Source organism: Myotis yumanensis, unplaced genomic scaffold (assembly GCF_028538775.1).
Source record: "Myotis yumanensis isolate MYYU_CA2020_CCGP unplaced genomic scaffold, mMyoYum1.0.hap1 SCAF_2, whole genome shotgun sequence".
Taxonomy (NCBI): Eukaryota; Metazoa; Chordata; class Mammalia; order Chiroptera; family Vespertilionidae; genus Myotis; species Myotis yumanensis.
Window position 1 is genome coordinate 209,919,237 of NW_027223753.1, and position 16,773 is coordinate 209,936,009.

The 16,773-nt window shown below is 42.6% G+C and overlaps 1 protein-coding gene and 1 pseudogene across 2 annotated transcripts; one reads left to right on the forward strand and one right to left on the reverse strand.

Annotated features, from left to right (window-relative positions):
* Window positions 1–3,595: 3,595 nt before the first annotated feature.
* Window positions 3,596–14,970, reverse strand: NDUFV3 (NADH:ubiquinone oxidoreductase subunit V3). Of its 2 annotated transcripts, XM_070407127.1 has the most exons (4): window positions 14,873–14,970; window positions 13,029–13,149; window positions 5,995–7,086; window positions 3,596–3,858 (listed from the first exon to the last, which is right to left on the reverse strand). In XM_070407127.1, exons 1-4 carry the CDS (start codon window positions 14,918–14,920, stop codon window positions 3,671–3,673), a joined length of 1,449 nt encoding a protein of 482 aa, XP_070263228.1. In that variant the 5' UTR covers window positions 14,921–14,970; the 3' UTR covers window positions 3,596–3,670. The 2 variants fall into 2 exon arrangements, with proteins under 2 accessions (XP_070263228.1, XP_070263229.1); XM_070407128.1 differs by lacking the exon at window positions 5,995–7,086.
* Window positions 8,573–10,880, forward strand: LOC139004458 (large ribosomal subunit protein uL18-like; annotated as a pseudogene).
* Window positions 14,971–16,773: the final 1,803 nt, after the last annotated feature.

Genomic DNA, 16,773 nt, shown 5'->3' on the forward strand with positions numbered 1-16,773 from the left:
CGGCTGTGTCCCCTCTCAAACGGGGTCTCCAGCGGAAGGACTGAGTTTCCTGAAAACCAACGGATGTCTCAGCATCCAGGTCTCTGCATATCCCATCCTGAGGCCTTGAAGACCCTCCAGGCTCCCTCCACAATCCACCAGCACCTGGTGGATTCATGTCCCATACAGCCTTCGGTGATGAACGCCCACAGTCACCTCCTCCCCAATCAGCTCACTTCAGTTATCACCCCGCTGTCATTGGATGCGGCACCTTACCTCGAGGTGCTTTTCACTAGCTTCCCTCCCTTCCTGGGAGAGACTGTCTTTATCGTCTCTGTACCCACACTCCCAGACTAGGCCTGGCACTTAGGAGGCACTTACACTAATGTTTATTACAGGCTCACAAGAGTGAAAAGTGCTCTAGGACAGTGGTTCTCAACCTGTGGGTCGCGACCCCTTTGGCAGTCGAACAACCCTTTCACAGGGGTCGCCTAAGACCATCCTGCATATCAGATATTTACATTACGATTCATAACAGTAGCAACATTACAGTTATGAAGTAGCAACGAAAATAATTTTATGGTTGGATCACAACATGAGGAACTGTATTTAAAGGGCCAGAAGGTTGGGAACCACTGCTCTAGAAGAAACAGCACTTGAGCTGTTAATTTTTTACACCCTGGTATTGTTTCAGATCCCTTCTAGAATAAGGGCAAGAGAAGGGAAAAGGGCCAGAGGGCCAGGGAGAGGAGGCAGAACCAGGGGGGCTGGACACCTAGAACACACCCCTTGTTGAGTCTTCTCTCTGGCCAGCCCTTTTATTCAGTTCAGTGGTCTATCGAGAGCCCTTTAATACTGGGGTCCACAAAGGGGGGCCGCTCAGAGAAACCCTGCGTAAGACACACAAGCTAACAATGATTTTAACATTTTCAAAGGGTTAAAAAAAAAGTCTGTGCAACACTGACTGTATGTATGTGGCAAAGCCTAAGAGAGTTCTCCACTCCCTGCTTCCACAGGACAAACCGACTTAGCGTCTCTCTCCTGCAGCATCCTATGGGGTGCAGTAAGCGGTGCTGTTGGTGAGCTCATTTCACAGGCCTCGGATGGCATCCTGGGCCAGCACGGGGCCAGGTCAGACAGTGCTGGGTGGCGAGCTGCTGAGCACTTCCTGGTTCTGAATGCTAGAGAGACAGGCAGGGGGACAGGACTATTAAAATACAAAGCACGTGCCTGGAGGCAGAATCAGACACTCCTTACCCCCACCCCCACCCCAATCATCTGCGATTTTCAGTTATTAGCCAGCTGCCAGTAAACATCAGAGGATTTGACAGGTATAAGAGATCAAATGTCTAGAAAGAATCCAGAGTGCAGGTGACAGGGAAAATATAGAAGATAAAAACAACTGCCTACCTAATTTAGCTCAAACCTATTAAACTGGCTCAAAAAATCTCTCAGAGCCCAGCCGGTGTGGCTCAGTGGTTGAGCATCAAGCGATGAACCAGGAGGTCATGGTTCAATTCCTGGTCACAGCACATCCCTGGGTTGCAGGCTTGATCCCGTCTGGGGCATGCAGGAGGCAGCTGATCAATGAATCTCTCTTATCATTGATGTTTTAATTTCTCTCCCCTTCTCCCTTTCTCTCTGAAATCATTAAAAATATATTTTAAAAAATCTCACAGAAACAAAAGAAAGACAAATGTTCAGGAATCACATGTGATCCATCAGATCTATTTCTGGAAATCCATCCTAAGGAGACAATACCAAACACAAAACAAGTTAAATTCACACCGCTGTTTCTGGCAGCACTCCGCAAACGAGAACACGGGAAATAACACAGATCGCAAACTGCGCTCAGCGGGCAGCCATCGTGTCGCCACCAGATGGGACATGAAGGAGTCATTAGCGACGATGGGTCTAAAACGCAGACCCGCCAGACACTGCCTGTTGTTTCCTTTCAAGCCTTTTTTGGTGGGTAGAGGAGAGGGGACCAAAGTCCCAGGGAGACTGAAAGTCAACCCCACAGGACTGATCCTAAGGGAAAACTTCACACAAATTGAAATATATTCATACACATTTTTATATAAAGACTGTCAAGTCTGTGGCATTAACAGTCCAGGGAAACACACTCTGTGGCTTCATATTCTATTTCCCCTACCACCCTGAGACCCCCGCACATTATAGGGGTTCTGGGGGCCAGTTTGACAAGCAAGCTGTTAAATGGGAAAAAAACCCGGCACAACAGAAAACTGTATGTACATTATACACTATTACATCCAACTAAAACCACCACCACCGGGGAAACATGTAAAATGTTAATAATGGCTGGGTTAGCATATTGGATTTTAGGTAATCTTACTACTTTCCATTTTCCCTTTGGTAATGTGGTTTTAGTACTTTTATAATAAAAAATGTGCTTAGAAGACTTGCTGAGTTGCTAAGCCTCTCGGGTGGTAAGAAAATCTGAGGCAGACAATCTTAGTACTAGTTTTCAAGACTTTTCAATTTTGGTATTCTTACTTGGACTAATTTTAAGAAATGTATGATTACAGGAATGTGAATCATGAGTTACAAATCCACAGTATTTGCTAAATTGACTGGAGGCCAAGGACCAGAATTCCTATGAAATGAAATGAAGCCCATAAACAAGGGAAGCGTGAGAACAAAGCCAATCATGAAACGGTCATGTATGTGCAGACAAGCTTCCCATGTCAGGCTGTTTCAGTGTTGCCTGAGGACTAGATGCTGTCTTTCATTTCAGCTCTGAATCAGCAGCACTCTTACCGAGATTAGTGACTGTCTCACAGCAGTCTGCTTCCTTCGTCCCCACAGGCTGCCTGGTGCACACTGCATGACGCACACCCACAGCATGTAACACTTTGAAGGAGGGAAGGTTATTCGGCCACTGTAGCTAATTTAGCTGGGTTGGCTGTGGCCACCTGGGAACAAAGATGCTGCTGGACCCTATAAAATGTCCTCTAGCCCTAACCGGTTTGGCTCAGTGGATAGAGCGTCGGCCTGCGGACTGAAGGGTCCCAGGCTCGATTCCAGTCAAGGGCATGTACCTTGGTTGTGGGCACATCCCCAGCAGGAGGCAGCTGATCGATGTTTCTCTCTCACTGCTGTTTCTAACTCTCTATCCTTCTCCCTTCCTCTCTATAAAATCAATAAAAATATATTAAAAAACAATTTCCTCTAGCTAATCCCATCACCAAAAGCTTCTGAGTTTACATCAAATACCTAATTCAAGTAAACAAAAGGATTCTGTTCCTTCTGATAATAAAAGGCTATAATTTAATATTATTTCTTTGCAATGCAGTAGTTAAAATGAGCGAATTCCTGCTCCTAATTTATTAAGGTTTATAAAATTAGAAGCTGCCATTCCATTTGTCAACACCTAGTTGGTAACCCAGATTAACGCCAAACTGCCGAGGGGCTCAACACAGAACCACACTGCCAGAAAGCACCCACGTTCTCTAATTTTATGGATGTGTCCAGTGAGCCATAGCTTAAAAGAAAAATTCCTAAACACATGCTGAATAAATGATCAGCAGTCATGCTGCTAATTCACCATTCACTGTGAAGGCGTAAAAGGGAAACCAATGACACGCGCCAGGCCTTATGACTCGAGCAGACTTTATTTTGCAGGTAAGAATGCAGCGGACAACATAAGGGTGATCATTAAACTGAGCTCTCAGTGGCGAGGTGACTCTCGGCCAGAAGAGGGCTGAGGCAACCTCCGGTTTGAGAGGTCCAGGTTCACGTCTAAGAAGGTGTACACGTTGTAGTCATGATGCTGGAGGTTCTTGTAGGTGGTGTTGTCAAACGGCTCGACAGGAGCGGCGGCTGGTGCGGCGGCTGGTGCGGCAGCTGGTGCAGACTCTGTGGGGGAAACATGCAGTGAGCACATTGGACAAGGAAAGGAGCTTCGTTAGAACCCTAACTGCTATGAAGTGTCTAATTAGAAAAGAAAAGCCCATGAGAGAAACAGTACCTTCAAAACCAAAATGAAGAGATTAGCTGAAAATCTATTCTACAACATATAGCCTTAACAACATATGAAATGGAAATAGTTATTATAATGTGTCTTAACATCTTACTTTTTGTACTTCTAGACCCTGAACTTGTCAGAACTTTGAAAATGCCTAGAACAATTATGGAGATGGGACTTTCAGGTCACATAAAGATTCAGGGGGAAAAATGAGATCTACTAGAAATAAACAGAAACAAACATTTACAGAAGAAAATTTTCAAAAGCAGTGACTAAGTCACTTCTAAGTCTCTGAATACAAGAAAACTGAACAAACTCAAACTGTTTTAATAATGACACAGTTAAGGGGTACTGGAAATGGGATGTGTAGTGTTTTTTAAAAAAGTTGTTGATATAGTTTAGATTCATAGACTAAAATTACTTAGTTTTGTTTCCTTAAGTGGAAAAAATTTAAAACCCATACACTAGATATCTGGTAATCTTAAAACTAAGCGTGTGGTTGAAGCAAAAGAAATATCGCTCGCCAGCAAGGTGGAATGCAAGACAGAATGACGGCAGGATCAAGCTTGCGTGGGAGTCGGCTAAGGTCTGGGTTAAGTTCTCACTGGAGCTCTCTGGGCTGCCCAAAAAGCTGAAATACATTTTCCCACTATTTGAATTCATACCAAAAGCTTTGGTTTTCTTTTTTTAATTGTATTAAGTAAAAATGATGTCTTATTTAAAGAGCTGACACCTCTCCAATCTCCACGAGTTGAGTATCTTCGATGTGGTGTAGGGGCATCTTCAAAGTGAAGGTAAACAGGGCTATAGAAAACTTATCAAAAACCGATCCCCTTGGAAGGCACGGAGCCGGGTGGACTTAGTGACATTCAGTCCACTGCACAGACACAACCCCTGTGCTCCTAGATGGCATCACTCGATTCCAAAGGGCAAAGAGAATATTGGAAAATTCACACATCCATGAAAAGTTAGGAGCAAAGTTTGTTCAAAAAGATGTGCAATCTGAAAACCCCACATTCTGTATTCCTCCTGAAGGTTTCGGTATTCCTCATGACAACACAATGGCTGAAACAGGAGCGTTAGGCAATGCAGTTCTTGAGGTCCTGAGCAGTCTGGTAAGTGCTGGCACTTTGCATATTAATGACAAAAGGAGAAAAAGGAGGGAAGGAAACACGTAAATTCTGTCAACATAACGCAACCAATAACAATGACCAGGTAACATAAATCAGGAAAATGTATGCTCTTTAGAAGTAAAAAGAGCGGACAGGAAGGAGCTGGGTTTGTTAGTAATGCATTTTAAAGGTGTCTTGAGCACAGACCCTAAAATTGGAGACCTCCTTTACTGTTTTGCCATGACCTACCTAATGCACACTATATTTTATGAAGTTCAATGTACAAGTAAATGGTAACATAAGAATAAACAGTTTCCCTTTAAAAATCTGTGGTAGCAAAAATGCCCTTCATAAAAATTCATTACAGAAAAGGAAAGCAGCCCACTGTTTTTTCAGTAAAGCAGAAAAGGAAAAGTCCAGTGACAAGATTCATGCAGTCCATGGCAGCCAGTGAGTCACTTATTACTGTGGGTTTCCCCTCAGGCATAAGGATGCTAAGAGTTATCGCCTGTCAGCTCACATGAAGACCATCAGACCAAGTGTAACTATCGCCCTTCACATTAAACAGGACTCCCCTTTACACTCAGTGGGCTGCTCTGCAAGTTCATGCAGTGGAACTGGCACACCCTCCAAAGTTAAGGGTGATGAGTTACACTGCCAGTGTTCAAAATTACACTGGCTAAGAACAGTCAAGAGTGTCAAGGGCCTACTCTTTCCTTGTAAAAGAAATGTAAAATGTTTTAGGGATTTTGTTATAAGGTATTTTTCATAATTCATAGACACCTCTGCTTATCTGAGAGTTATAGGCAATATTTTTCCTATAGAATCTGATTAATTACAGTATGTCTTATCTCCTAGTTCCTCACTCTAACCACCCCCGAAGGACAAGGAGAGTTCTCAACAATCAAGGTGTACCCTGTGTGTCCTGCTGGTCTCCCACTTGGGTTGCTGAGTCCTCCATGATTTCACTCTTTGCCTCACGCTTTAGTACTGTTGTCTTTTCATGGAAAATGCCTTTATTAGGAACAGGAACTGGCTTCAAATTTTTCATTGGTACCTGATCTTCCAAAATCTCTTTGTTAGCCTGTGAGAGTCCTTCCATCACCTGCTTCCCTAAATTTTCTTTTTTGAATGGGAACAAAGGCACCTCCCCATCAGGCTCTGGGACTTGTTTTTCTAAGTTTCTTCCTCTGGTCTCAGGAGGAGTTGCTTGCAGGCGTCTTCCTGCAGTGGTTTCTTCTGCCAATCGAGTGGGCACCGGGCCACCACTCGGTTGTGTAGATAACCCTGATTTTGTATGGTCAGATGAGATTTTTTTACCTTCAAATGGCTTTTGGCTTTCATCTATTTTATTCGAGCTAACTATTTTCTGCAGTTTTTTTTCCTTTACATTTTGCTTCATAACCTCTTCACCTACTTGTGACTTGGGTACTGTGGGTTTTGCTTCATCTTTCTTGTCCTTTAATGGCATAACGGAGGTCCCTTTCTTTGCCGGATGGGGCTTTTCTGGCAAGGGGAGGTCCAGTTGCGGCTGTGGTGACCAGGGTTTCTCTTTTGCTGATGTTGACATTTTGGAGGCTCTATTTTCAAAGGAAGGGGAGGCCTCTGATTTTGAAACCCTTCCTTTGCCTTTGCTCACCAGTTGAGAATCAACTTCTGAGCCATCTCTCTCCTCGTCAGACTCTGAATCAGAGGAGCTGGATGAAGATGACGATGAAGAGGAACTGTCCATCACTCTCTTGCTCTTCTGAAGAGCTTCTGAATCGGAGCCCTGTTTTCTGAATGAAGATGGAACTTTTTCAGGAAACTCTACCAAAGTCTTTCTTGACAAAAACTTTGCGACCCCGGCATCTGTGAATAGTGTGTTGTCACCAGGGTTAGGGCTAGCTACTGTCCCACCTTGATTCACAATTGATGAGTAAGAACTGGGTGAAGTTAAGTTTTTAGACAATTCAGCTGCTGTTGGAGTGGTTAGTAGCTTGCCCCTCTCTTTTGGGTCCACTACATCTAGGAAATGGCATAAAGAGGATTATTTTTAATAATTAGTAAAACAATCTAAATTCATCAATGTCACAGATATTTCAACATATACCAACTTGTCATTTATAACATCTTCAACGTAATAATCCTAAGAAACGTTTCAGGGGAACCCATTCTTAAGTGAAAGCCAAACCACATGAGAGAATAGTAAGAAATGTAGGTGCTTTTTTCTTTGTAAATGGAAATTTTAAAAATGGGGATTTTTAAAAACAGAAATAAACGTTTTCATTTTTCACAAGAGAGCTTCTTTGGTAATTATTTTAAAATTATTTCATCCAAATTTAAGATGGTTAAACTATAATATAAAGATATTTTCAGATGTCTGTTGAAGTTTTACAAATGTATAATTTCTTAAAATCCTAAAAAAACTGGTGCTTCTCATATATTAAAGAAGTTACCCATATTGTATGAACTTGAACTTTTTGAACAAAATAGCAAAGCAAAAGTAGAGACAAAAGCCTGGTTTGGATTTGGGATATACACATCGATGCGTGTTAAGAGTCGGGGGCGCTCATATTCTAACCGGTTTGGCTCAGTGGATAGAGCATCAGCTTAGAGAATGAAAGATTCCCAGGTTTGATTCCAGTCAAGGGCACATACCTCGGTTACAGGCTCGATCTTCAGTTATGTGCGGGAGGCAACCAATCTAAGCGTCTCTCTCACATCGATGTTTCTCTCTCTAAAAATCAATAGAAAAATATCCTCTGGTGAGGGTTAACAAAACAAACAAGCAAACACACCACCACACACACACATACACACAAAAGAGTGGGGGGCACAGAGGGAGGGTATAAAGTAGTACAAATGAAATTGCGCTAAGAGGAAGAGAAGTCCTTCAAAATCATAAGCCACTTGGAGATTTATTCAGCTAAGGAAAGCAAAAGTATTATAAGACCACAAAAGTCTAAAATAATTTAACATCATATATATCATCGGAAGCAACAGGTTTACTGAAAAAAATCTAGTAAGTGCTAACATAAAAGCCTTACATTTTGTCAAGTCAATTATGAAAAATAATGAAATTAAACAGTACATTGATTAGAGCTAATTTCAGTTTTCTCAGGGGGTAAATTTTTTGTAACTATACAGATTAAAAGAAAAATATAGGACATGTTTTTATAAATTAAAATAACTTTTCAAATCTAAAGTAAAAACTTAAGAAATATTACAAATGAGCAAACTCTAAGTCCAAAATCTTTATTTTCAAGTCTAGAAGTCAATTTTATACTAAAAAGGTATCAATCTTACATCTTTAAAGTGAAAAAAAACAAAACGGTATTCCTAGCTTTTCTATATTACCAGTATCTAAAAGGTTTTTAATTGTTTTCTGAGTTCAGGGACTTATATATAATAGAATGATAGAAAATAATGAAAGAAAACTGAGAAATAATAAAAAGTCAGAAATGGGGCAGAGGTTAGCGGGCAGTGTAGAAGGATCTGACGGAACTAGAGCATGGGTGACTGGTTAGAGCTGTCACCTCCACTTTCAGCACTACCTCCTTCACACCACGTCTAATTCTGTGGCCAGGTGCCAGCGCAGAATCTGCATCCTGACCACCCAGAGCAGGTGCTGATGCAGTTAACTCGCACGGAGCTCCAGGATCATGCCAAATATAAAACTGAGGCAAAGAAGTGGCTACACACTTGAACTCTCCCTTTCTCCCTGTCTCTCTAAACCATACAGTTCAGAAATGCCTAAAGGCAAATCAGGATATGCTGGCCTCCAAACCCCAATAGCCTGCTCACCTGTGTCATTAATCCACTTCTACACTGAGCAAAAATTTTCTAAAAATGAGGAAAAAAGAAAACCCTGAACAATCCAATTAGAAAACGGCAGAGGACCTAAACAAATATTACTCCAAAGAGGACATACAGATGGCCAATATTCATGTAAAAAGATGCTCAACATCACTAATCACTAGGCAAATGCAAATCAAAACTACGAGATACTACCTCACACCTGTCAGAACTGCTATTATCAAAAGGGAACAAATGCCATGGCTGGGTTGGTTGGAGCATTGTCCCGTACACCAAATAGGTTGAGGGTTCAATTCCTGGTCAGGGCATGTACCTAGGTTTTGAGTTCAATCCCTGGCCGGGGAGCTCCTGGAACACAGCAGTGTCAAGTAGAGGAACGATGGCTCTCACTTTGAATGTGAGGATGACTTTACCTGTGTTTTCATGAAATCTCTGACGTTTGTCTACAGAGGGGTGGAGAACCTTTTTGCTGCCAAGGGCCATTTGGATGTTTATAACATCATTTGTGGGCCATACAAAATTATCAACTTAACAAGGAGCCTGCTATATTTGGTCAAACATTTAATTAACTCACCTCTAATGCTTTGGCAGACCAAATGATTTCCAAGGCCTTATATAGCCCACCTGGTCTAGAAGCTGGATGCCGATAGATCTGACAATATTTTAGTTTGGTAGTGACTTTCCTTGAAAGACAAATGTGATAAAACACCCACCACTGGCAGGGGTTTAATCTGGCAGTGAGCCATTTGTGGGCGATAAGCAGTCTGTCTCATGCATACCAATCATTGATGTTTTGGGGAAACACTGACACCTGCACACATCTATTTAGAAGCATTACTTCTTTGTCTTCAAATGGGGATTACTATTGTTCAGATTCTGGGATGCACTGACCCCACTAAGGCAGGAAGGGTCTGAGGCTCAGGGGCCCGCAGGGCAAAAGCTACAAGCCCAAGGCTAACCTCCAGCTCAGGGTTCCCTTCTCATAACTACACCCCAAACTGTCACAGGAGAAGCACCTCATTCCCACTCACATACAGAAGCATATTTATAAAAAGGGAATCTTTGGCTCTGCCATGATATTTTAAAATCCATTAACCCAACTTCATAAGCCAATTTCATGAAGCAGGATTGTACATATAAAATTTCAGAGCCACAAATGTGGATCTCTCTTCTGCAAAACAGGGTTTGTTAAAATTGTTAAAAATAAGCCTACTTCAAGTGAAATTTAGAGGGTGATGAGACGGAAAAACTGATTACAATGCCCATAAATGCTTGGCAGTCCAGGATAAAAATAAGCACAACACACCCCAAAGCAGGGTGATAATAGTGTAACTAACAAAGATATAATTTGCCAGATTGCTTACACCCGTACAGAAGGAGACAGAGTAGTTTTTGCAGTTTACACTCATGAACTCCCAGAGTATGGTGTGAAGGCTGGCCTGACAACCTGCTACAGTATATTATACTGGCCTGCAGGCTGTTCAATAGAGTTGGTATGGACACGATCTATGAAGGCCAAGTAGAGGTGGCTACAGGTGAATAGAATGTGGAAAGCATTGCTGGTCAACCTGGTGCCTTCACCTGCTATTTGGATGCAGGGCTTGTCAGAACTACTACTGGCAATAAAGTTTTTGGGGCCCTAAAGGGAGCTATGGATGGAGGCTTGTCTATCCCTCACAGTACCAAATGATTCCCTGGTTATGATTCAGAAAACAAGGGATTCAATGTGGAAGTACATCATAGGTCAGAACGTTGCATATTATATGTGCTACCTAATGGAAGAAGATAAAGATGCTTACAAAAAACAATTCTCTCAGTTCATAAAGAGCAATGTAACTCAAGACACAAAGGAGACGTATAAGAAATCTCGTGCTGCTATATGAGAGAATCCTGTCTATGAGAAGAGGCCTAAGAAAGAAGACTTCCCAAATGTCTAGAAAAAAGATTTGGTAGCTCAGAAGGCAAACTTCCTCAGAGCTCAGGAACAGGCTGCTAAGAGCTAATGAACCAAACCACAATTTTCTATGCATATTTTCAGATAAAGACAATAATAAACTTACTGACCAACCTGAAAAAAACACAAAAACCCAGAAAGAAAAGATAAACTTCTCCAAGGCCAAGGGTAATATTAGTAATGAAACTCAACAGTCATTCATCAGTAAACAATGAAAGAATGTCAGAAACATGTCCGGCACCATACAGAATTTAACTGACATTCTTATAAACATGTTTTAAGTGTGATAATGGTTTTATGGTTATGTCCACACAAAAATAAACAAATAAAAGTCCTTATAGCCCTGACTGGTTTGGCTCAGTGGATAGAGCATCAGTCTGTGGACTGAAGGGTCCCAGGTTCGATTCCGGCCAAGGGCATGTACCTTGGTTGCCGGCACATCCCCAGTGGGAGGTGTGCAGGAGGCAGCTAATCGATGTCTCTCTCTCTCATCAGTGTTTCTAGCTCTCTATCCCTCTCCCTTCCTCTCTGTAAAAAAAAATCAATAAAATATTTTTTTTAAAAAGTCCTTATATATAAGATCATTATTTTAAAACTTACGGATTAAAAAAAGAGAACACGATCTAAAAATGAAACAGGTAGAGGACAGAATTAAATAAATCCTGTCAAAATCAGGCCTCCAGTGTACAGGAGCCGAAGACACCCCCAGAAAGGTGTGTCTTCTTAGTTGAGATCGATGGCATGTGAAAGGCAGTTGGCAGGTTGGCACTCTCAACAGAGGGCCAGTCTCTTATAACCGACTCATGTTTTTGTGTGCAGACCAAGGAGGGACCTAACAAAAGAATCTAAACACTTTTAAACTGAGAAAATGGTATTATCATGAAAATAAAGACAAACTGAAATTACCATTCTAAACTCCACACACACATTAAATATATGCCAAAAAAACTAATAAATGAAATAGAAACAGGCTCATAGAGAACAGGCTGACAGCTATCAGAGGGGAGGAGGGTTTCCGGGCTGGGTGAAGGGATTAAACAACAAGAACAAAAAGCCTCACAGACCGACAACAGTATGGTGATTCTCAGAGGGAAAGTGGGGGAGGGGGAGGTAGAAAAGGGTACAGGGGATATAAATGGGGATGGAAGGAGACTTGACTTGGGGTGGTGAAAAAACAGTAACAGATGATGTATTATAGAATTGTACACCCAAAACCTATATAATTATTATGTCAGGAAAGTCACCTCATTAACCAATGTCACCTCAATAATAAAAAAACAAAAGATTTGCCAAGAGATTATAGATACCATATATATTTTTTAAGAGTTCACTAAAGTTCCATCAGTTAAGACCAAGTGCAATGAATGTGGATTATAATCAATTAACAATGAGCGTGGGGAATCTATCTATATATATCTATATATATAAAAGGCCAATATGCAAATTATCCCCTCAGGAGTTCACAGAAGGAAGGGCCCAGCCGGCTGGCAGCCAGTAGCTGGGCAAGGAAGGCCCCAATCAGCCCTGATCTTCGTCCAGGCCTAGGGACCTGACCCGTGCATGAATTTCATGCACCAGGCCTCTAACAGAACATAAAATTCCCAGAAGTATTTAAAACATACTGTTGCATTTCCTCTTTTCCTTCAATGAGGATTTGCTCCATTGGTATTTAGGGGAAAAGTAAAAACTGGTGCTCAAAGTCAAAATGACTGCAGAAAGAGCTGGAAACAAAGCAGACATCATACTCCATCAAAGTGAGTCATATAATTAAAAATGGTGCCTGCTCTTAACTCTCGTCACAGTCACAAAATGTTGATGCCTGCAGTCCTGGACTGTGGCTGAGCAAAGCTTGGGAGGCTACAGATGAGTCTCAAAACATTGAAAAAAGTCACAATCAGGGAAAGAAAAGTAAAGTGGGGTTTATGGCCGCCTCATGCGAATACGGGGTCTGTATTAGGGCCACCTGAATATCCAGAACCTTTATACTCTGCATCCCGTTGCTACACATCATTTAGTAAATACAGATAGAACCAGTTTGGTCTAAAACCTGTTACAGATCTTATGTCTGATTATAAAGTGGATGCTGCTGGAAATGAACAATCATAAATTATGTAGCCAGTAAAACTCTTTTTTATTCCTGGAAAGCTGACCGATTTATATGCATTCTTTTCCCCCATGACCACCATTAAAACCTTACTTTTTGGTGGACTTTGTTTCTTGGAATTTGGTGGCAGTCCCTTGTCACTCTTTCCTGATTCTGCAGAGAGAGAAGCTGTAGACGCAAGTCCTCGAAACACTTGTCCTTCTAGAAGCAGAGTCTGACAAAAGAATTAACAAATAAGGATAATTTTAGGAATCTGAAGAACAAAATTGACACAGACTCTGACACAGAGAGTGGACTGGTAATTGCCAGAGGGAAGTGGGGTTGGGGGACTGAGTGAAAAAAGTGAAGGGACTGAGAAGTACAAGTTTGCAGTTACAAAATAGTCAAGGGAATATAAAGTACAGCACAGGGAACATAGTCAATAATATTGCAGTAACTATGTATGGTGCCAGGTGGGTACTGAAAATATCAGGGGAACATTTGTAAAGTATATGACTGCCTAACCGCTATGTTGTATACCTGAAACCAATACAAAATAATATTGAAAGTAAACTGTAAAGTAAAAATTTAAAAAAAATTTAAAGACTATTTTAGCATTATACCAACTTGTACTTCTTAGTCCCTTCAATAATCTTCAATTATTACTACATATGAAGATTATGTATTGTTACTACTACATATAAATGTTTTGCTTTGCACTCACATGGCATATTCATGATTATAAAACACAAAAAAGCTGCAAAAAGAGAAAAACACCTGAGTTTAAGAACAAGCACTATTGCTGGTTTGGTTCAGTGGATAGAGCGTTGGCCTGCGGACTGAAGGGTCCCAGGTTCGATTCCAGTCAAGGGCAGGTGCCCAGGTTGCGGGCTGGGGCCGTGCAGGAGGCAGCCAATCAATGATTCTCTCTCATCATTGATGTTTCTAGCTCTCTCTCCCTTTCCCTTCCTCTCTGAAATCAATAAAAATATATTAAAAAAAAAAAAAAAAAGCACACACACTATTAGCATTTGGGTACTTCTCCAACCAGACTTTTTCCTGTGCATCCTTTTTTGTAGTCTTCAATTATTTATTAACCTGCAAAATACTGATTCTCTTTATAAAATGTTTTCCTACACTTATAAAATAATTTAGGATAACATTTGAAATTGTAACTTAAAAATGATGTAGATGAATAATTGCTTCAACATTGTTTACAATACATCGTAAGTGGCAAGCACTTTACAAACTGTCAATTTACTCAGCATGTATTTACTACTACATGGTGGGCACTGTTTTAGACGCTCCACACAGAACAGAGGTGTCTGTAGGGTGCATCTGAAGGAGAAATTTTTGTTGTTTATAACTTTAACCACGTGGGTACATGAAAGCAGAAAAACTCATTTGCAACTAGATATATCAAGAAGTAAATAGTAGACTCTTTGACAATAGATTTCCCATCTGTACTTTTAAGTTATTTTGCAATGAATAGTTATTGCTTCTGTAATAAGAGCCTTTTCACATTTTCAATATAGTGACGTGGCCTTAGTTTTTACATATGGAGAAGGAAAGCCCTTCTTTCGTTCTTTCTTTTCACAGACGAGGTCCTGTAAGCTGGCTTCTTAGAAATTGTGAAGTTACTAGGTCGACTAGGTACCCAGAGGTTCCTTAAGTAAAGACGCGGTCCGGAACGGTCTCGGCAGAGCACAGAGGCGCACGCCCCCTGGGAGCCCCGCACCACGGAGGCTCCCCAGGGAGTTGGGGTCCAGCGGGAGCCCGGCCGGTGTCGGGGGTCCATTCGCCGGCCCCCACCCCCGGCTGCTGCCAGGGTCAGGCGCTCTCTCCTCGCCCGGGAAGCGGGTCAGCGTCTCCCCATGAAGGCCAGAGGTGACCGCCAGGGCCGCGCTCCTCGCCCCGGCCCTACGTGGGCTCCCAGGCACCGCCCGGCTCCCTTTTACCTTCAGCGCACCGGCTCGCCCTTGTCGCAGCAGAACGAAGGCCGCCATCGCGGTGACTCGGAGGCCGGCTGGCCAGAGCAGGTCGCATCCGGACTGACGCGACCACTGCGCGCGCGCACCCACCTGAAAGCCCGCCCCCTTGAACCTAGGGCACCAATCCCAGGCAGGGACGGGAGAGGAAGCCGCCGCTGCGCGCGCACCATTGAGTACATGTTCCCTGGGCACCAATCACGAGAGGGGCCGGGGGCGGGGCGGAGGCGTGGTCCCGAGCGCGCACCCAGCTGCTCCGGGTTCTCCGCGAGACGCCTGGAGACTTGTTCCCAGTGGATTCGTGAGTCGCGGGCTGGTGTCTCTCCCGGGCCCGGGTGATGCAGCGGCCTGGGCGCAGGGACCGCACCGTGGCTATTGCCAGGCACGCCTCCTGTCATTGTGTGCGGAACGCGGGTCCGAGGGAGTTTTCCTGGCCCTGGCCGACAGTACTGTAATGTTTGGTGGGCTTGAAGCCCCTCTGCACGTTAAGTGCAAAACGCACCACGTGCCCAGCCTCCCTCCCCGGCCACCCTGCGGCACCGGATCAGACTCCGTCCTCCCATCGGCGTCGTCTTCTGTGGTCGCCTCTGTTTACTGCCCTTTGTACTGCGCTACCTCAGGCCGGACCGTGAGCGCGCTTTTGGCCCGTGACAATACTAATACCGGATCCGGGCAGATCAGAAATGCAAGTTTATTTCACCCGAATGTTTATAGCTTTCAATGTAAATTTTCCCCAGAGTTAGACATAATCGTGGAGTAAATGTAGTTAGTAATCGGCTTCCTTCTCTATTGATCATGTCTCCCCGCCCCCACTCCTTCAATGCCCAGTGTCCTTAATAAAGTATTACATCCAAGTTAGCCATGGCTTATATACATATTTGGTTAATTACAAATTGATTTCTTCTTTACAGCTGGCTACATGTATCCCGTTTGGGTTCCTGTCAAGCTCATCCTGTTCACAGCTGGTCTGCAAAGTACTGTATCACATTTTAATATTTAGCAAGAATAACATTTAGTAATAACATTTAGAACTGCCCAGACCTTGAGACCCTTGTCCTACTAACATCCCTACAGGGAGAAGAAAAAAAACACCCACATGCTAACAGAATAATTATCCTTTGCTCAAACCAAATTAACTTTGTTGTCCCAGGGGAAAGTTTGAGCTTGTCTTTGTGAAGTGTGCTTGTTGTACAAGTGATTAAGAAAATTGAAGATGAAGGAGGTCAAGGTTCGAATCTCGATCAGGACACATGCCCCAATTCGATCCCCAGTAGGGGGCATGCAGGAGGCAGCCGATCAATGATTCTATCTCATTGATGTTTCTATCTCCCTCTCCCTTCCTCTCTGAAATCAATTATATATATCTATATTTATGTCTATGTCTATATCTATATCTATCTATCTATCTATCTATCATAGAAAGGACTGGTGATTTAATGATTATTTGTGGAGAGGGGATTATACCATATTTTCCAATCAGCTAAAAAACTAGCCTAGAATTTGCTGGCCACAGGGTTGGTCCTCCAACTGTTAATTCTCTGTCCAAACTCTTTCTGCAGGCACCTATTACCTCTGCCTGGAGCTCTACCAATTACCAACCCAACATTTTTAGATAAAACCTTATGAAAAGTTGGCACAAGTGGAGCCATTTTAAAACAGAGTCAGGCAGCAATTCCAGAGGTCCCGCCTGCATGTCTTACTCCTTGAACTTTTGAACTTGGCAAAATAACCTTTGGACTGGGCCGGAGCAGCATTGTCTTCCAAACAGTTGTAAAGCTAACAGGAAACATACCCCCTGACTATAGGACTAAAAATAAAGACATTCTTTAGAATTGGTGAACAGTCACGTGTAGCTAAAGATTAACAGCAAT